The 21,215-nt window shown below is 41.2% G+C and overlaps 4 protein-coding genes across 7 annotated transcripts in view; 3 read left to right on the top strand and 1 right to left on the bottom strand.

Annotated features, from left to right (window-relative positions):
- Window positions 1-3,088, top strand: part of LOC106611870 (bifunctional heparan sulfate N-deacetylase/N-sulfotransferase 1) — a 95,141-nt gene extending 92,053 nt beyond the window's left edge. For both annotated transcript variants that reach the window (XM_014212488.2, XM_045724025.1), the window contains 2 exons: window positions 70-172; window positions 596-3,088. In XM_014212488.2, the coding sequence (XP_014067963.1) occupies window positions 70-172; window positions 596-715 (223 nt within the window). In that variant the 3' untranslated portion in view covers window positions 716-3,088. The remainder of the gene's footprint in view (window positions 1-69; window positions 173-595) is intronic.
- A 1,589-nt stretch (window positions 3,089-4,677) lies between these two features.
- On the top strand, window positions 4,678-14,606 carry LOC106611871 (HLA class II histocompatibility antigen gamma chain). The gene is made up of 8 exons (XM_014212490.2): window positions 4,678-4,944; window positions 5,673-5,842; window positions 7,856-7,944; window positions 11,550-11,612; window positions 11,730-11,813; window positions 13,061-13,142; window positions 13,794-13,850; window positions 13,988-14,606. Exons 1-8 carry the CDS (start codon window positions 4,853-4,855, stop codon window positions 13,993-13,995), a joined length of 645 nt encoding a protein of 214 aa, XP_014067965.1. The 5' UTR covers window positions 4,678-4,852; the 3' UTR covers window positions 13,996-14,606.
- Window positions 14,607-18,109: 3,503 nt separating this feature from the next.
- On the bottom strand, window positions 18,110-20,942 carry LOC106611873 (SLC35A4 upstream open reading frame protein). Its single transcript, XM_014212496.2, has 3 exons — window positions 20,720-20,942; window positions 20,354-20,452; window positions 18,110-20,156 (listed from the first exon to the last, which is right to left on the bottom strand). Exons 1-3 carry the CDS (start codon window positions 20,789-20,791, stop codon window positions 19,959-19,961), a joined length of 369 nt encoding a protein of 122 aa, XP_014067971.1. The 5' UTR covers window positions 20,792-20,942; the 3' UTR covers window positions 18,110-19,958.
- Window positions 20,943-21,030: 88 nt separating this feature from the next.
- hmgxb3 (HMG box domain containing 3) overlaps window positions 21,031-21,215 on the top strand; it is a 13,111-nt gene continuing 12,926 nt past the window's right edge. For 2 of the 3 annotated variants that reach the window (XM_045724024.1, XM_014212491.2), the window contains exon 1: window positions 21,031-21,215. This exon is cut by the window's right edge and continues 21 nt beyond it. The gene's annotated coding sequence lies outside the window, so the exon portion shown is untranslated. The other variant, XM_045724023.1, reaches the window with a different exon arrangement.

Raw genomic sequence — 21,215 nt, 5'->3', positions numbered from 1 at the left:
TAAAATGCAAATTGTCCTGTGCATTTTAAACTGAGGCTCCCAGATTAAGGTGTAATGTGTTTTCTCCAGGTTTGACCCCAACAAAGGCTTCTGGTGTCAGCTGCTGGAGGGAGGGAAGACCAAGTGTCTGGGGAAGAGCAAGGGGCGGAGGTACCCTGACATGGACCCAGAGGTAAGAGTTGTCATTTGCCAATGCAAGTTGTTCACTGATATTTGTTCATTATGATTCATGTTTGTTAATTACCTTCAGGATTATTCTGTTTGTAACTGGTAAGGGGGGGTTTATGTGTGTAAGCGCCAGATAACGTTGATTGAATCCTGGCTGTGTCTGTAATTATAATTCTATCTCTTTCTCTCTCTCTCTCCCTACCTCACTCCTATCCTTTTTTCTCTCTCTATCTATCCCTATCTCCCTCCCTACCTCACTCCAATCCATTTTTTCCCCTCTGTCTCTACCTCCCTCTATCTCTCTCTTCCTCTCTCTCCCTATCTCACTCCTATCCCTTTTTCTCTCTCTCTCACTCTCTCTCCCTCCCTCCCTCTCTCTCCCTCACTACTATCCCTTTCTCTCTCCCTCTCTCTCTCCGTCCTCCAGTCCCAGTTGTTCCTCAGGGAGCACTACAGGGATCAAAACATAGCATTATCTAAGCTGCTGTACAGGATGGGCCAGCCCCTGCCCAGCTGGCTCCGAGAGGAACTGGTCCATACCAGGTAGCAGGGGGGGGGACAGCTCAGCGGACTGTACCACAGCTTAACCGCTCCGCTGCCACCTCAGGAGTATGATATGAATCCCCTGGAGAATCCATAGGGGGGTAAGACAGGGGTGTGTTCTGAAGAAAGCCTCTCCTTCTGTATGTGCTCTTCATAAGAGAGAACAGGGAGGAAGGGAGAGCAGGGATGGTGACCTGTGGGCGGTGAGTCTACAATGGCTCATAACCTAGGCCCTTAGTGCACTCCTCTCTCTCCCTAAGTTGTACCTCCCCATGAAACACCACCACCCTTACTTGGTACATTCTACGAAGAGACTCCCCACAAGACTGCGCCACCTCTTACAGAGGTGGAGGGGTGTGAAGGTACCGGTACAGATAGGATGGGATGGAGAGGAGGGTGTGGTCAACCCTCGTCCCCTCTTTCTTTGACTATCCCTTGCGTTCCTCACATGGACTTGGACCTTACTCTTGAGAGGAACAGGAGGATGAAGAGGAAGAGTGAGACTTGGCTAGCCTGCACAGTACCAGTCATTTAAGGCTGGGTGAGGTGAAAAAAGGGCAGATATTACACTAGAGCAGAGATCAATTAGTACTTGAATCAATTAAAAGAATGAATGCCATTAGTTGAAAATGCCTATGTTTTCTATCTAAAAACCATAGGGGGGTGGTATGTTGTATATTGACTCAGGCTACAGGTGTGATGTGGTCTTATTCACTAGGCCTTTAGACACTAGACATGAACACATTTACCAGTGCCATGACAGAATCTTCACCACTACATTACCTGGCCTATTGACGGTTCTTACTTTTTAAGATGGTGATTTGGAGACATGTTATTGTAAAAGGTGACCACAAACACATTTTCGCTCAGTTTCTGTTTCGGATGGGTTCGCATACACAGCACAGGAAGTGTCAGGCAGACAGCCAGGCTGCACACATTGAAAGCACAATATGCAAAGTATTGGTACATCTCATAAATAGACTTTACAGATACACACACATTCTAATTTAACAGGTTGTCTGAAAGTACAGTCATACTAATTTATCAGGTTGCCTGAAAGTACAGTCATTCTAATTGAACAGGTTGTCTGAGGGTACAGTCATTCTAGTTTAACAGGTTGTCTGAGGGTACAGTCATTCTAGTTTAACAGGTTGTCTGAGGGTACAGTCATTCTAGTTTAACAGGTTGTCTGAGGGCTCAGTCATTCTAGTTTAACAGGTTGTCTGAAAGTACAGTAATTCTAGTTTAACAGGTTGTCTGAAAGCTCAGTCATAACACAGATATTACAGTATGTGAAGTCGGTCCCACTTTAAACAAAGTACAACTTATGAAGGCTTTAAATAGTGTACATAAAAGCTTCATAGGCACTACATAAATGCTTCACAAATCATCTATAATCATATTTCATACTCTAAAAGGTGACAACACTTCCCACTGTAGGATGAATTGCCAAATGTGACATAACACACTGTATGCTTATACACCATTCATAGTGTCATACACTAATTTTGAAGCATTTATGTAGTGCTTATGAAGCCTTTATGTATGCGCTCTAAGGCGTTTATAAGTTGTACTTTATTTAAAGTGAGACCGTGAAGTCTGACATAAGCTAAGTTTAAATGCACTCATGTCCATCAGTCATCTGCAGTGTGAGGATTATTTTTTATATATATCCTTATTTTGAATGTTCCATTTGATTTTGTTTTAGCAGTTGTTCATAGTATTTCTGAGTTGCATCAGGGAGAATCTAAAACATGAACACCTGACATAGTCAGTATGGCCCCGAGTTATAGTAGTAGTTGGAACTCAGACATTAGTCACATGGTACTACCACTGCAAGCGTACATAACAAAAAGCTGCTCTTACTGCAATACTTTTGTACAACGTTGTTCAGACGTAATAACAACGCACATGCTGTTCGTTTGTTTCTTTCCTGGCTCTGCAATCTAATGTTATAGACATCAATTATTGAATGTGATTGAGGTGAAACTCTTTCAGCCTCCTCTCATAATGCAACGAGAGGTATTCAGTGGGGACAGAATCATCCAGGTAGTATTGAATTGTCACTACAATGGATCATAAAATAGTGCCATCTGCTGAAGTCCAGACAGATCTCTTTCATCCCATCTGTTCATACGAACGTTCCTCCCCTCTTATTCCTTCTCTCAACTACCCCCACACTGCCAATTGTTGTACAGAGCTCCTTGATTTCTTTATTTAAAGTATTATTGACATGATAATAACACAATAACAGCAATGATGGTACTAATCTCCCCGGACTGTACGATAAAGACTTGTAATTGTTGTCAATAATTTTTACAGTGTAACTAATATTGTCAGTGCTTTTTAATTAGCAAATAAAACCACTTGATTTTTATATTTTTCAGAAATGTTCTTGTCTTTCCCCACTGAGACCCCAGACTGTGTCTCTGAATGTTTGATACACAAGTGTTTTCAGAGAAGTACGATATCATTTGGGAAGGAGAAGCAGATTACAACTCAAACCTGAGATGAAGATCACAGTCTCTCATAAGAGAATGTCTCACTCGGGACGGAGAGGGTTTTACTATATTTTTACAGGGTATAATGGTTTCAGTTGAATAGTACTGGTGTTATGTTTTCCGTTTGTAGCTAGGTATGAGATCAGATCAGTACAGACTATAGGTTTTCAAGGGTCCACCCGAACCCAAATCATTTTCCCTCGGGTCCGAGTCAGATCCTGTTTGTCATCCGGTCTCGGTTCTATGTATCTAAAGCTGATAGACCCAAATGGACCCGACCACGGCTCTGCATAGCCTATAGCATATAGATTTTACGCTAATAAGGTGAATTTATTGACTTATAGAAGGCTTAGCTAACATATAAAGAGATATTAATTAACCAGAAGAGCAACTTTGCTGATAAACATCATTATTTTATCACTTTGGTCCAATCGGGTCTGACCTAGAGTCTAGCCAATTTGGGTTCGGGTCTGATTGTTCTCTGGTCCAATCAGGTCTGGCCTAGAGTCTAGCCCATTTAGGTTCGGGTCTGATTGTTTTCAGGTCTGGGTCCCCCAACTTTTTGGACCCATGAAGACCTCTAGTACAAACATCAACCTCCAGGGTTCAAACTGTCCATAAGAGTCCAAACTGGGTTCAAACGGTCTTTGAGAGTAAATGAGTACTGTATTGATTACTTTCTGACCTTACGGCATGATCTGATTCCTTTTGATTGCATCTTCTGTGGATTTTATCTTTCAGCACTTTTCTCATCATCGCTACCACAATGGAAAATCCCCAACATTCACTGTAGAATAAGTGGAATTCTGATCCACACTTCTATGGAATGACTGATTGGTTTACAGACTTAAATGAAAGCCTTCAAGGCATCCAATGAGTATAGAACTTTGCCAGTGTTGTCTCTAAGGGGAAAGGTTTCAAACATCTTGCATCATTATCAACTGTAAGATCATAAATGTCCACTAACTTTTCTTATTACCATACTGTAGCTTCAAAAGTACTACAGTATGGTAAAAGTATCCTATTCACACTATTTCAAAATAGAATAAAGGACAAAAAACATCATCTTTATTTTTTTCAATGTATATTTTATTACTGATTGAAAACAAAAAAAGCAAAATATTGCACTGGTGCAGACCTCTGTCCATAAGTATTCTATCTATTATTTGATAAAAAAATGTATGCATATTATGGTTACTGGCCCAGCATAGGTACAGGGCTAGATAATAACTGGATTGTTGTTTAACCTTAGGACTCCATTTCTGAATGAATTAAGATCTTAAGAATTAATGCATTTCCTTAAAAACAATCAAATGGGATGTTGATTTTCAAATGTAAAATCTGAGGGATTTTCTATTTACTTTCTATCTACTATTTTTCATTCATGAGAAGTTGAACTCTACTTTCTTTTCATTGCTTCAGATTTGTCTGCCTCTATCAACAAGTGATGCAGGGGCAGGTTGACCAATGACAGCTTAGTTCAAACTCTACAATCTAGTTGAACCTGCCCATCACTTTATAGACTCGGGGCTTTCCAATCCTGGCAAGACTGCCTGTCATTTCAGACAGACGCTTTCTCCGAATAGATCTCTTCCCTTTTTACTGATCGCAGAATTTGAGAGAACATAGACTTGAAGAGAATGGAGGAGCAACAGCAGCAGAGACACGATGATGCGCTCCTGGAGCGCGCAGGGAGCCAGGACGTTATCCTCCCAATAACAACCAACACAAGGTGACATTTATAGCAGTAATTTTACGAAACACTTTTTATAGATGTTACTTCGTTACATGCATCTGCATATTGTCTATAGTCTGTTTCGTCATTCCCCAAAGTAAGGTTCAAGTAAGTGTAAACTCAAAATATGATATTACAATAATCATGTATAAAAAATTATGTTAAACACATAAAGAAAATCCATAAACAAGTGCAATATTTGATATAATTTATTTACAACTTGTATGCTATTGTGAATTCACGTCATTATTGAAAGTATGCATAAATGATATTGGGAGTATTAACAATGGTTTGAGTTATCTGCTGATGCTGACTACATTCCCTATGCTTTCATTCCTTCCTTTACACTCAGATGAAGCCTCTGCCTAGTAACTACTGATGTCTCCCAAACCTGTATTAATCATAGGCTCAGGAATGAGGAACAGAAAACAGTGTTGAACATTTTCATTCTTACTGGTTTAGAATCAGCTTTTGTCTCTGCACGGGGCTCTGATTCGTTTTTGGAGGTGCTGGGATGTCACAAGGACAACCCCATACATGTCAGAAATGCAATTATGATCCCCATAATCTTTTTTAAAAAGTAAATAATGTTTGGTCTCCATAAATCAAGGTATAATTTCAATTTGTTTCTCTCCTTATATTTTTCCCTCGGTCTCTTTACTTTCCATCTCGTCTAATCTATCACCCCCTTTATCTACCCATCTTACTCTCATTCCCTCCTGTAGGGCCTCTAACAGCCGTGCGTTTAAGGTAGCAGGGTTGACAGTGCTGGCGTGTCTTCTCCTAGCCGGCCAGGCCCTCACTGCCTACCTGGTCTTCAACCAGAGGGGCCAGATCCATGACATGCAGAAGAGCAACGACAACATGCGCAAGCAGCTGAGAAACAGACCACTGGGTAGGGGATTGGAGGAGAGGGAAGGAGGGGTGTTGATGTGTAGAGTTGGTGGCCAAAGGAGAGGGAAGTGAGATCTACTTATGTGGGAAGAGAGACTAGGGGAACTGGATAGAAAAGAGGAATGGAATAGGTAGGGGTTTTATTCCACAGAAGGGACCACCCATACAGTCATGAGTCCATATTTTTTTTAAATGTAAGTCGCTTTGGATAGTGTCTGCTAAAATGCATATATTATTATTATTATAAGAGTTGGGTAAATTACATTTATTGTAATCTGTAACGGCACTTTCGGATTACCCAAACTCTAATGTAATCCGATTACTTTGTTACTTTTAGATTACTTTCCCTTAAGAGGCACAGGTTAGTAGCTGGCACAGACAGTCTTAAAATCGGATTTGAAATCTAACCTTAACGACACTGCTAACCGTAATGCCTAACCATAACTTTAAATAAAGTAAACTTTTAATATATTTTTTTGTTTATATATATTTACAATGTAGCCAATTTTGACTTTGAAGCTGGCCCATTCTACCTTAAGGATGACTCGTCCCAATAAATGTCAACCTGCTTAATAGGCATTAGAGTAAGACAAAAATGTATATTACCAATTGAACATCCATTGCAGGATAAATCAATGTTAGAGTTTACATAGCTGGCTATAAATGGATGTTGCATTTTACTTTATGGGTTGGTTATGTAGGCTTCTTCAACCTATTGCTTTCTACTACAGATAATAATACGATTAGATTATATCTTTAACCAAAGTCTGTCAGATTTCTAGTCGTTCCAATTATTTAATACCCCTTGATCCTCAATAATAGGACTTGGAAATCTAGATAAGCCAAGTTGTTTTACATGAGCATGACCCCAAAAAACAAATTACTATTTAGCCTAATCTTTTCTTTTTTTGTTGTCATGGAGGACTGATTGGGCTCATTGCTTCGAGTTGAAAAATAAATGCTGCTCTCAGAAATGGCATGCTTTGAACACTACAGGAAAGACAAGATGGTAATTTACCATGAAGAAAATAAAAGCCCCACTCCTGGTCTTCTTAAATGAAATGAGTTGTTGATAGTATGGAGCACAATACCACAGGGGAGTTTAGGGAGGAAATCAAACTTATTGCATAGTTGTTAATAGCATATTTTTCACTGGCTGTCAACTGGGGGGCGTGTTCATTACTCTGGTTCTGTTGCAAAACGTTTCTTAAACGGAAGCAAGTGAAACGTGGAGGGACCTACCTGAATTTGTCCAATACAAATTCTCGTTTGCCTTTGTTTGCTTCCGTTTGGTTCTTAAATGGTTTCCGTCATGAATACACCCCTGGACGCAAAAACAATGATTTGATAGGCAGCTTAAACAGAATATACAGTACATTAGTGAACAGCCAACCACAACAACCACAATCCGATGGCCCAAATAAATGGGAGAGCAGCATTGTGATTCACAGCAATGCGCTATATAGTCTAGATATCAATAATAAGTGATATCAGTATCGCCTGTAGGCTACACCACTGCTATCATCCTTACCACCAAGCGTGTATTCAAGTTGGATAATCTTTGGATGCCGACAGCAGTCGCACCGTTTAGAAGACATAGCTTGGACTGTGGCCTACAAAAGCCTATTCCTGCTCTTTTCCCGCAACCCATCAAACGAATTTTGTGTGTCATAGTGGTCTCTGATTTGTGGTTAGACTCGCTGAGGAGGAACAAACCTTTTTTCAATGCTGATTTGAATGTCATTGAGAAAACAGAAAGGTGTAAAATAATTTGACACAAACATCCTTTAAGAATTTAAAAGTCATGCTAAAAGTTAGCATCTAGTTTTTCAAAAGGCTCTGCAATCTGATTACAATAGTTTAGCTGGTAATGTAACGATTACAATTTTTTGGTCATCATTACTCCCCAACCATGATTCATCTAGAAATTTGGGAGGGGCTAGCCTCAATCCCAATTGGAAGTGTTTGATCTTATTCACACTGACCTGTCGCCGTCTTCCCCTTCTGGCTCCAGCTGTGGCCCCTGTCAAGATGCAGATGCCCATGCTCAACATGGCCCGGCTGATCGACTTCACTGATGAGGACTCCAAGACTCCCATGACGGTATGACTCCTCTTTCCCTTCTTAGAGCAGGGGTTATTCAACTTTTTCAGCCTGGGACCCAAATGATATATTCTGTGTTTTCCTGGGACCCAAGCTTATGAAAACATGCAACTATATGTAAGTATCGGTACATTTCAATGCCCTTATGCATAAAACAAATGCAATATAGACAAAAAAAATACAAATTAAATAAAATATACATATAAATAGCAATTCATATTTATTTTTCCCCATTTAAAAACACTTTACATATCTGTCTAGGTTGGAACTGTTGCTGTTAAAATACAAGAAATCATTTTCATTCTGAACTGGAATAAACGGATTGATCACATCACACAGATGTATAACAGAACACACACACACAGTCCTAATGAGATATGTGTGGCTGGTTGAAGTTTTGAACAAGCTTGTCTATTCTGGGCTCAGTTTTTGGCAGTGCAACCCTGAGGTCATGCTCAGCATGGAGTCTGTTTCTGTACTTGTTTTTAAGTATGTCAGAGTTGAGAACCTTGACTCGCATAGGTATGTGGGGCCAAACTGGATCAGAACATCTACTGCTTTCTCAGTCAGGCAGGAGACCGCTTCCTGCTGTAGATGAGAAACCCAGAACTGTGTGTGTTTGCCCCAAAAAGCATTGCTTCAGTCAAATGATTATCTTCATCTGTACTGTTACTTAGGGTAGCTGGCTAGCTTGCTTTGGCTAACGTTACCCAGCTAGCTGTTAGCTGTCTACGAGGGGATTGTTTGAAAGAGAAACTCACATCTACTACTATGAGATATAGTACTCCCTTATTTCTGCTTGTCATCACCTGTTCTAAAATAGACAACAATGCCCTGCTAGCTGACTTACTTTTCACTGTCGAAGCACTGTTTCCTGAAGCACTGTTTCCTGAAGCATTCTGCCCTGTTCTGAAATAACTCCCTGGGTTTACTGTCATGCTGTGGATGTTTAGTCAGGATGTGTCCTTTTAATTTGTTTGTTTTGAGAGCAGGGGCGAAAATCTGATATCAACTTTGGAGGGGACAATTACATGAAATCTTCTCAAGAGCAATTCCTGAGGGGGACACCAAAAGTAGTGCTGTAACACATAGCCTACATTGTAATATGGTAAATGTATATTGAGGAACCAAAGAAATAAGGTGTTTGCCGTACTCCTAACTACCGGTACCCAAAACTACACAACTAATCACATCAATACCATTGCCTTTAACAAATCTTAGTTCAGTCACCAGTTTAAGTTGAGAGTGGGGGTATCCATGGCATTTTCCAATTATGTTCCTATTTTACAAGTAAAAAAAATGGAGAACCTTTCATAATGTTGCCAAACAAAGACTCAACAAACTTACCTGAGACTCCCTGTCTCTGCCAGTCTGTCCCTGCATATCTGTCCCCAACTCTGCTGTCTGTGTGCCATCTGTTGCCTGCTCTGCCTAATGACATCATTGTGAAACATTTCCATTAGAATTTCATTTCTTTCTTATGAACATTTTATCAACTAGTCTTTGAGATATTAGGCTACTAGGGTTCTTACTTTGCATTTTGGTGTACTGAAAAATACTCTGATGTCCGTCTTTTATTTTTCTGCCATTTTTCTACCTGGCTGGCTGGCTACACACACACACACACAGTGTGTAGGTTATTTACAGTAGGAGATGGGCTTCTATCATCTTATCTTTTATCATTCTATTTGGGCTTCGATCTAAAAGGTAGCTAGCAAATGTGAAACGGATTAAAATGACAAGAGTTGACAGCTGTATGAGTTCACCATTTACACAACATATGCTGCAACATTTTGTAATTTTAATAGTTTGTTTCATATTGGCTGGCTTCCAACAATAGCTGAATTTGCAAACCTAGCGAGCACCAATTCAGTTTCAGTGGTGTTTGCTATAATCTTTGCTACCTGGGTTAAATAAAGGTGAAATAAAATAAATAAATAAATAAAAGTTCCCTTGCGACAATTTAGCTTTTGTACCGAGACCATTAAATATATTTAAGACAATGGTAGAAGAGAGTGTAGTTCTGTTCAGTTTGGACTTCAGTTTATCGCTAACCTTATCACAGGGACTTTGAAGCACTAATTTACATCATCTGCATGCTGATCTTGGAATAAATTGACGATAGCAAAGATTCCATCTTTGACAAGGCCACATAAATGGAATAGGTACTAGCTAGCTTAATAGGTAATATTTGCGCGCTAGCTCTGCATATTCAGCTAGTGTTTGTGCGCGATTGACTGGATTAACCTCACGTCAGTTACGTTCATTGAGTGCCTTTCAGACAGTAGACACGACCCCTCTGTTACCTTGCCAACTAAGGAACTGGCAGTGGATCAAACCATTGTGAGGCAAAGGGTGGGGGGGTCGCAATCTTTTGAAACTTAAAAACGCGCTATTAAGTGTCTATAATCAGCACAGTTGCTTTCATTGCGTATTATTAATATTATTTAAATTACATAGTTATGTTTCAGTGATATATTGGGGGGGGACAAATCATATTTTTCCCAGGATGGGGGGGTCGTGTCCCCCCCGTCCCCCCCGGGATTTCCACCCCTGTTTGAGAGACTCATTACTAAGCACTTCCCACACAAGACACATTGTGGGCGCTCCTCTTTATTTCTCAAAGGTTGTATGAAAAAAAAGAGAGCGAAACTCATTTCTGGATTTGGGTTTCTTGACGATTGAGCTCAGTCAGAACTTGTGGCTAGCTTGAGTCCATTTGATGACAGCGGTGAGTGATGGCAAGTGGGAATGATAAGTGAATGGCTGAGAGCGCATCATCTGCTGCTGAATGACAGCGCTGCAGCTTGTGGGTCGCGGAGGGATCTTCAATAAAACTGCAGGAAAAAGATGTAAACCGCAAAGCACACAGGTGTCTCCCTCCCACTCGTGCAGCTGCCAAACTGAGCAGAGACACCACTGCTAAGCATGGAGCGCACTTACAGAGAGCACAGTTGCACATTGCCACATCAATTCTAGTAATGAATGAAGTAACTATACACGTTCTCTGACATGTCGCGACCCACTATTAATGGACATTTTTGTAGGGGTTGATATATTATTCATATGTGAAAATCAAGTCTGAAATTTGTAAGTGGAAATTACAAACTTTAGAAGTCTTTTTAAACCTCAAATACACTACAAGTGTTTAATTTCCTGCAACAGGGTGATCAAATGATGAACCAACATCTGTAAACACAATCATTAAAAAACTAACATTTTCTCTGGATGCAGCATGCACACTACTAGACCAATACATTAGACCGATACACACACTAAAACAATATACTCACAAGACCAGGCAAAGTAACCATAACACATGCCACTTCACACAGCTCAGGAGTTCATGGCCTTTGAGTTAAAAAAATAAAGACAATGAGTCTGTTGATACACAGTGTTCATGAATAGGTCCGCGACCCATACTTTAAGAAAGGCTGTCTTCAAGGCTTTTATGAACTGAGGGAAAACAGCCACTAGATGGCAGCAACAAGCTCACTTTGAAATGTTAACTTGTGTCCCCTAGGACTAAGCTCCCTCCTGCTCCTTTGAAATTAAAATAAAAAGCTGAGTATTTTTGTCTGTCTGACTGTCTGCTCTCCCATCAGAACCTGGAGGCCACTGCAATTGCAATTGTGAGCCTGGAGGATCAAGTGAAGGATCTGCTGCAGGTAAATTAATAAATACATATTCATCAATGAATCCACCCTTTGCATTGAAGTCCCCTCTACAAAGACAGGAACAGTTTAAATATCAGCCATTGATTGATTCATTATTTTATTGTGCAGAACCCCCAGCTGCCACAGTTCAACGAGACGTTCCTGGCCAACCTGCAGAGCCTGAAGCAACAGGTGGAGGAGACTGAGTGGGAGGTGAGACTTAGATGCATCCCAAATGGCACCCTATTCCTCTTTTAGTACACTACTTTTGACCAGGGTCATAAGGCTTGTGGTCAAAAGTAGTGCACTGTATAGGAACCCTGATAACACCCTAAGACACATGTATGAATATCCATAAATAATCATGACATGATCCACATTACCTTACAGTATCTTACCCAAGGGCTGTGCGGTGCACAGTGTTTTACTATATACCGGTAATGATGCAAGGACCGGTTTGAGTTTTAAAATGACCTTCTAAACCAAATGTGATAGATACTCCGGCGCTAATAATGTCTGTTTTTATAGTTTACTCTGTTTGCTACTTAAGTAATCGCTCTCTCTCTCCTCCTGCTGCTACATGCTGCTAACCACACCAAGCCCTGCCCCGTCACTCAAGGAGAGAGCAGTTGCTCGACCACTGAGTCATGAGCACTTTCTTGCCGTTCACTCCGCATGGTCAGATGGATGCAACATTCGCTTTCCACTAGCACTCTATAATTACACTTATTGTTTGTATCTTGCTGTCTGCAAACTACTGTCTATTCTTGGCAAGGTGTAGTAAAAATAATTACTGTTAACCGGTAATCGCTAGTTAACTGGCTAAATGTACTAACAGTCAGAGCGAACGTAGCTAGTTAGCTAATACTGTCTGGTACCAGTGCTGGTGTAGACCTAGATTAGCATTTTTGTGCAACGGTATCTTATCAGAGAGGAAAAGGTGAAGCATGAATATGTTGGTTAGCTAGCTACATGAAGTAAGAAAACATGTAATTTAACATCTAATTAGGGTCACCTGAAAACACAGACCAACACTTTGGTTCCTACCCTGTCAATAATTCCTCACTGGCTTATTCATTCGGTGTCTTGTCAAACAACAATGTATTCAAGGTTCTGCCCACTATATTCCAATTATAGAATCAGAACAATTGTTATATTTCCATGATTTTAACAGTTCACCATTTTTTGACTATATCATGCTGTGTGGCACAGTGTGGAAATTATAATTAAAGTGCAGGAAATCCAGAAATTGTTGAAAATGCTGAAAATGATTTTAGTTTGTAGTTAGATTGAACATTATAAGTGGAGAAAGCCCCATTGAAATCACTTATAATGTATGTGCTGCCACCCTAGGCTCATGACATACTCACTAAGCATATTTAAAACATTTATTATTGAAAAACATAAAATACCATATCGCCCAACCATATCTTACCCTGAACCCTGACTGTGTCCCTCAGGGCTTTGAGACCTGGGTGCGTTATTGGCTGCTCTTCCAGATGGCCCAGGAGAAGCCCCCTGCTCCCCCCACACCTCAGCCAGGTGAGCTTACCCCCCCCTCCACCAACACCTCCAAACCACCACCTCGTCCTCACCCCTACCTCCTCACCTCCTCACCCCCCACCACCTCATAACTTCATGTCTCTTGTCTCTCCCTCTCTTATTTCTTCCACCCACCCCCTAAACCAAGTATTTAATATAAATTCACCATTGCTCTCTTCTTTCCCTCTCCTCTCTTCTTTCACTCTCCTCTCCTCTCTGTTATTTCACTCTCCTCTCTTCTTTCCCTCTTTGTTCTTTCACTCGCCTCTCTTCTTTCACTTTCCTCTCTTCTTTCACTCTCCTCTCTTCTTTCACTTTCCTCTCTTCTTTCACTCTCCTCTCTTCTTTCCCTCTCCTCTCTCTTCTTTCCCTCTCCTCTCTCTTCTTTCCCTCTCCTCTCTTCTTTCCCTCTCCTCTCTCTTCTTTCCCTCTCCTCTCTCTTCTTTCACTCTCCTCTGTTGTTTCACTAGCCTCTCTTTCACTTTCCTCTCTTCTTTCCCTTTCTTTTCCCTCTCTTCTTTCTTCTTTCCCTCTCTTCTCTTCTTTCCCTCTCCCTTATTTTCCTCTCTTCTCGAGAACGTTATATCTGGTAGGTACATAGTGGTGGTGATGGGACTGTTGTTGTCTCATGTTACTGTTTGTTTCCCACAGTCCCCCATCAGAGGATGGCAGCTTACCCCAGGATGATGCAGCTGAAGGAGTACAAGAGTGAGTGTTAGATAGAAACTCAATAACAAACAGACAGAGAGATGTACAATATATAGGCAACGCTTTGGATCACATGTCTGAATACATTGCTTGATAGTTTGGCACATATGGTTGACTCTTTTCTCTATATTTTGCAGATGAGTAAACCACAGCTCAACCACAGCACCTGATGGCCTTCTTCACCAAGTGTCCTTATCCCCCCCTCCCCCAAAAAATACACACAATTTTCCTTCTGTCTATCTCACTCTTCCTTTATCTTCATATAGCTAAGTTACCTGGAAGGCAAACCGATCAATGTTCTCTTTTGATTTCTGGATGATTTGCCTTCGGACAGCATATAAGGCTTAAACTATTAAAATGTTTGCTTGTGAGCTCAGCTATGTTAAGCATTGCTAAATATATACATATGAAGTGTATGTTACATTTTACTCCATGCGCACAACATCCAAACTTTCCCAAACCCTGACCCTACTCCTGTCCATTTTTACCCCTAGTCCCTTACCTTGGTCCTCCAATCATACCCCTCTAATGGGGGCTAGCCCCACCTGTTTTTTTTTTTATCTGCCTCTCCCCATAGATTGCCATAGGGCTTTGTTTGAAAAGCTTACTGTCTATATAATATAACATAGATTAACATCTATTTGTCCATCTCTTTAAAGCATGCTTTTACTATTATGAATGAGGATGTGGGGAAGTGATTCTACCAAGAGATGTGAACCAGACAGAATTAATAAAGTATGTTGTTTCCTACTGAAACACTGTTTCATGACCCTTAGTCTATCCTCCACAAAATAACAGGAAGTATAAATAGCCATAACCAGACTTTGTCATTTATCATTGTCAATGATAATGGTATGTAGAAGTAATCAACATTTTAAAATGAATAGATTATTTTGACCTGCCCACATTTCATTGGAAGAGGCAGTGTAAACTCTTAACATAGTATATTAGTTAGAAAGGTACACTATAGATACAATTGTATGTGGACATCCCTTCAAAATGGTGGATTCTGCTATTTCAGCCACATCTGTTGCAGACAGGTGTATACAATTGAGCACACAGCCATGCAATCTCCATAGCCTAACATTGGCAGTAGAATGGCCTTACTGAAGAGATCAGTGACTTTCAACGTGGCACAGTCATAGGATGAACACCTTTCCAACATGTCAGTTCATCAAATTTCTGCCCTGCTAGAGCTGCCCCCGGTCAACTGTAAGTGCTGTTATTGTGAAGTAGAAACGTCTAGGAGCAACAATGACTCAGCTGCTAAGTGGTAGGCCATACAAGCTCACAGAACGGGACTGCCAGGTGCAGAAGCGCATAAAAATCGTCTGTCCTCGGTTCTAACACTCACTACCGAGTTCCAAACTGCCTCTGGAAGCAACGCCAGCACTGTTTATCGGGAGCTTCATGAAATGGGTTTCCATGGCCAAGCAGCCGCACACAAGCCTAAGATCACCATACACAATGCCAAGCATCGGCTGGAATGGTGTAAGGCTCAGCCATTTGATTCTGGAGCAGTGGAAATGCGTTCTCTGGAGTGATGAATCACGCTTCACCATCCGGCAGTCCGACGGCCAAATCTGGGTTTGGCGATGCCAGGAGAACGCTACCTGTCTGAATGCATAGTGCCAACTGTAAAGTTTGGTGGAGGAGGAATAATGGTCTGGGGCTGTTTTTCATGGTTCGGGCTAGGCCCCTTAGTTCCAGTGAAGGGAAATCTTAACGCTTCAGAATACAATGACATTCTAGACAAATCTGTGCTTCCAACTTTATGGCAACAGTTTGGGGAAGGCCCTTTCCTGTTTTAGCATGACAATGGCCCCGTGCACAAAGCGGGGTCCATACATAAATGGTTTGTTGAGATCGGTGTGGAAGAACGTGACTGGCCTGCACAGAGCCCTGACCTCAACTCCATCGAACACCTTTGGGATTAATTGGAACACCGACTGCGAGCCAGGCCTAATCACCTAATATCAGTGCCCGATCTCACTAATGCTCTAGTGGCTGAATGGAAGCAAGTCCCTGCAGCAATGTTCCAACATCTAGTGGAAAGGCTTCCCAGAAGAGTGGAGGCTGTTATGGCAGCAAAGGGGGGACCAACTCCATATTAATGCTCCTGATTTTGGAATGACATGTCCAACTTTTAGTCATGTAGTGTATCTCTAGCTTAGACAGATTTTGATGGGCATTTTATTATTAGCTCAATTAGGTTGTCGGCTAAGAGTTAAACATATGAGAGATTGATTTAGTCAAGATATTGCCAACGCCTTACGACAATCAAACCGTCAAATGTCTTGCTTCCATAACTCTCCCCTTGTGGTCAGGCTGAGGGCCACCAGAGGGAGCTGCTGGTCCTGGGCAGAGAGACAGGTCCTGGTAATACAGAGGCCTGTCACTGTGGCCCCGAGAGACCTGGAGACCCAGTACCACAGATACCAGCATGAGCTGCGCTCTCAGGGAGGAGAGTCTGCAGGTAGGGCTGGAGGTTGTACGGTTTCTCTGTCTTCATCCAGCCGTTTTGTTGCTGCATAGAGGACCGTCGATCTTTGAACCTGCCCTGCATATCTTACCAGCGCTTTCCAGTGTCACACCTTTCACCAGCATGTTAATCTCTCCCCACCCTCATCCCCAGGTCTTCAGGATGTACAGGTAGGTGAGTGAGGAGCAGAGGAGGGTGTCAGAGGGCAGGTACAGGACTCTTAATGCTGGAGACCATACAGGATGCAGTCTGCCTGTCCTCAGAACCAACAGCAACAGGCAGACAACAAACGGCACTGCAAAGGTGACTTACTCACCTGGATGACACTTGTATAACATACGGTGTATTCACATTCCAGATTTTGTTGTTACATTCTGAAATTAAAATTGATTAAATTGAGATTTTTTTTGCCACTGGCCTACACACAATAGCCTATAATGTCAAAGTGGAATTATGTTTAGACATTTTTACTAATTGATCAAAAATGAAAAGCTGAAATGTCTTGAGTCAATAAGTATTCAACCCCTTTGTTATGGCAAGCCTAAAATAAGTTCAGGAGTAAACATTTGCTTAACAAGTCACATGAGAAGTTGCATGGACTCACTGAGTACATTAATAGTCTTTAACATTCTTTTTTTATGACTACCTCATCTCTGTACCACACACATATAATTCATTATCTGTAAGGTCCTTCAGACGAGCAGTGCATTTCAAACACAGATTCAACCACAAAGACCAGGGAGGTTTTCCAATGCCTCGCAAAGAACAGCACCTAATGGTAGATGGGTAAAAATTAAGAAAGCAGACACTGAATATCGTTTTGAGCATGGCAAAGTTATTAATTACAATTTGGATGGTGTGTCAATACACCCAATCACTACAAAGATACAGACGTCCTTCCTAACTCAGTTGCCGGAGAGGAAGGAAAACGCTCAGGGTGACTTTAAAACAGTTAGAGTTGAATGGCTGTGATTGGAGAAAACTGAGGATGGATCAACAACATTGTACTTACTCCACAATATTAAGCTAAATTACAGAGTGAAAAGGAAACCTGTACAGAATAAAAATATTCCAAAACATGCATCCTGTTTGCAATAAGGCAAGTAAAACTGCTAAAAATGTCGTAAAGAAATGTACTTTTACATCCTGAATACAAAGTTGTGTTTGGGGCAAAAACAACATTTTCAAGCATGGTGGTGGCTGGATCATGTTATGGGTATGCTTGTCATCGGCAAGGACTAGGGAGTTTTTTTTAGGATAAAAAGAAACCGAATGGAGTTAAGCACAGGAAAATCATAGAGGAAAACTTGGTTCAGTCTGCTTTCCAACAGACACTGGGAGACATTCACCTTTCAGCAGGACAATAACCTAAAACACAAAGCCAAATATGTTGCTTACCAAGACAACATTGAATGTTCCTGAGTGGCCTAGTTAGTTTGACTTAAATCGACTTAAAAATCTATTGCATGACTTGATCACTGCTGGACAGCCATACTCAACAACCAACTTGACAGAGCTTGAATGTGGCAGGACTTGCAAACTATTAGACTGTTTCGGAGGATGGGCATTGGCTAATTGAGTGACTGATATTACAAGAGAAACTGCTGATGCCCACAGCCAAATGTCTAAATTGCACCTTGTGAATTCTACTATTCAAACTCTCAACAGTAAGTTTAGACACCGACTGGGGGAAATTCATCCGAGGGCCTACAAAAGGGCCCATCCCTGTCCTAGATCCTAATTTAAGAAAATGTATTTTAAATCACCGAAATAATTATGTATTTCATACATTAAGTATTTATTATTCCTAGTTCATCCAAAAATCTGTAAATGTTCTCCCTCTTTCCTCTGTAGCATTGGCTGAGCTAAAGGACATCCTGTGTGCGGGATGACCTCATGGGACAGTGAAAATATTTTTGAATTTATGGCATTTTATTTTGAATAGAAAAAAAACAAAAATAAAATGAAATATTTCTTAAAACACTTTCTGCACCATATTGTATCTTTTGACATTTTACTTGGCAGAGAAAATTATAAATGCTAGTAAAATGACCATACTGACAATCATAGCACCACTCAAGTGTTGTGTAATGTAGACGTATTACCCAAACCCAACAATTTATATTAGTCCACCCATGATATATTGAAGAAAAGACAAGTATGAATATGGCTAGTGAAAAGTAGGCAGTGTGCAGCAAATAAACCAGTGACAATGTGATGGAAGGGTCTGCAAGACACCTAAAGTGCAGCTTCTATTGCATAATTGTAATCTTCAAATAATTAACTAAATTAAAAATACTATGAGTCACTAAAGTAAAATTATATAAATAAATGCATCATAAAAAATACATTTCAACCTGAATGACAATCAATGTCAATGCATCATCTGGTAAATAATGCTGCCAGAGATTGTGGTGGAGCAGTGGAATGGGAGTTAGCAGAGGTCCACTGTCCATAACACAGGTATGTTCAGGCAGAGTCCTGCTACCTGTAGTACAGCTAGGCTGCCAGGCTGATCATAGAAGTGGGTAACAGAAAGAAGGGGGTGAACTGCAGGCCCAGTAGAACCCAGGATAGGAGGGTGTTGACCAGCATAGAGCAGGAGATGACAAATAGCCTGGGGATGCCACTACCATCGTTCAGCAGTACTGACATCAGCAACCCGTTAGCTGCATGCCCTGCCACAATGGCCCACGCCACCCCTGAGTAATCCTCCAGGAAACCCTGTTCTCCCCCCCATGCTAGAGAGGTGGGAAACCCTGTTGATGGCCACTCCAAACACATGCAGGTACAGGGGTAGTCGCTGGCTCTTCAGCAACCGCTCTGTGTAGACGGCTACTAGCCCTGAGATGAAATAGTAGACCAGCACAAGGCTGTGATGTGAAGGCTGGGACTCGCCTGGTCCGCAGCCTAGGAACAGGGAGGCGTGCAGGGCAGACAGGTACCCAGTCAGGAGCGGAGTGGCCAGGAGGACTCCCCTTCATCCACCACCTGCTGCAACAGGGACCCAGACCCCATGTTCTGGATCACACTCATTCTCAATACTGCATGTCACTAACACCCCTGAATAACTAGCATATGTCTGAATATACAAATACCCTCACCTTAAGTCTTAACATTAAATTAGCAACAAATCCCATCATTTTGGCCAAATCTATTCAACAATAACATGATATTCAAGGTATTTGGGATTTTAAGCTGGTAAAAAAAAAAGGTATTTCTGCTCAGAAAACAAAAAAGGGACACTGTCTTGTTGTTCACATCATTGATTCAAAATCAATTAGGCCTAGATGGCTGCACCAGGCAATGTTACTAAGGCAAGCAGTCAAACACCCCTGCAATGTAACCTTACACTCAAGGCACATAACCTTATCCCCTTTTACAAACTTTAGAATCTGATCAGCAGAGAGAATAACATATTTTCCCAGGGCACTGACAGATTTACCCTTTAACATTTGCACAAAACCCAAAGCAAACCCACTCTTTCACACCACAATCCAGTTAAAACGAAATATTATTTTTTACAGTATACAAAGGAGAGGTTTGAGCCTCTGAAAAAGAGACATGGTGCTTGTGCCCTAAACCTCAGGCAGTTATAAGATGAAGCCTAGGCCTGGTTCTTCCCATTACTTGGGTCCTTTTCTAAACAAACTCATATAGTCTTTCAGGGTGCTTTCGATGTTGGGAACCTGATAGTTCTGTGCAGCGTAGATGCCTGTGAATGTTCCCAGTACCACTCCTATGACAGCTGAGGAACGGAGCTTGGCCACCATATAGCCAGCCAGGAAGCCCTTCAGGAAGGGAGATGCCAGCACAGAGCCCCCCTGAGGAAGAACAAGAAACAACAGTCAGGACAAAGGATGCACACAAAATACAAAAATATGCCTTGATATTACAACTCTTTAATGATAAATCATTATTAGTTGATCCTTTATGATTTTTCAGGACTGAGTATGTCTGCTGTTCTGTTTCATAAAGTGACATTTCACCTACTTTTTAACTTTGGATAATAACAACATACCTGCGGGATTCCTTCTGCAAATTCACTCTCCACACGTTTCTGGATCTCTTCCAGCTGATTCTTGAGCTGGTTGAGATTCTTCATCTGTTTGAAAGGATCCTAGAACACATACAAATAAGTTATACATTCAAGTAATGCAGTGAGCATAGGTAACACTGACTGAGGCTTTTACACCAGCATCAACAAAACTATGGAATTTATCGTGGAAGAATGGTGTCGCATCGCTCCAGTTAAAGACACTTGTAGAATCTATGCCAAGGCGCAGTCAAGCTGTTCTGGAGACTCAAGGAAGAGCAGTGGGCTAGATCATGCTGTTCTAATATATAGAGAGAAAAGAATACGATTGAAGCAAAAATCACTACTCACCTTGTCATCCGCCATTTTTGCTCGATTGAATGCTCTGTGATCTACTCGTATGCCTGGAGTGGAAAGCAACATCAAAGCAATTTATCTTGCCTGGAACATTATTTGCTTTTGCGTAAAGTTGTACTGATTGCAAGTCAGTTGAGCTAGTTTACCTCTTGCTCATCAAGGTGGATATGGACAGGATACACTGATCCTGGATCTGTGCTTTATGGAAACGTCTACCTCTTCCAGTTCACGCATTGCTTTCACGTGTCTTAAACGTATTTTCTGATTGGCCTTTTTTTGTTCATTCCTTCACTGGATTGGTTGACAACCATAACAACACAGCGCCATGTTTGCTGCAAGACTAGGACAAATCAAGTGCTTTGCGGCCCTTAGATTAAAAACAAATTAGCCCAATTTAAGGCAAAATATAGAGAAATATACATATTCTAGGCAATGTGAGCGATGCAGTTCAGTTTCAGCGTCGTTTGAAGGTATCTCAGATCTAGTTTGA

This window comes from Salmo salar, chromosome ssa09, assembly GCF_905237065.1.
Source record: "Salmo salar chromosome ssa09, Ssal_v3.1, whole genome shotgun sequence".
NCBI classification, from domain to species: domain Eukaryota; kingdom Metazoa; phylum Chordata; class Actinopteri; order Salmoniformes; family Salmonidae; genus Salmo; species Salmo salar.
Note: the sequence above shows the minus strand (reverse complement) of the source record. Positions and strands in the feature narration are given on the sequence as shown.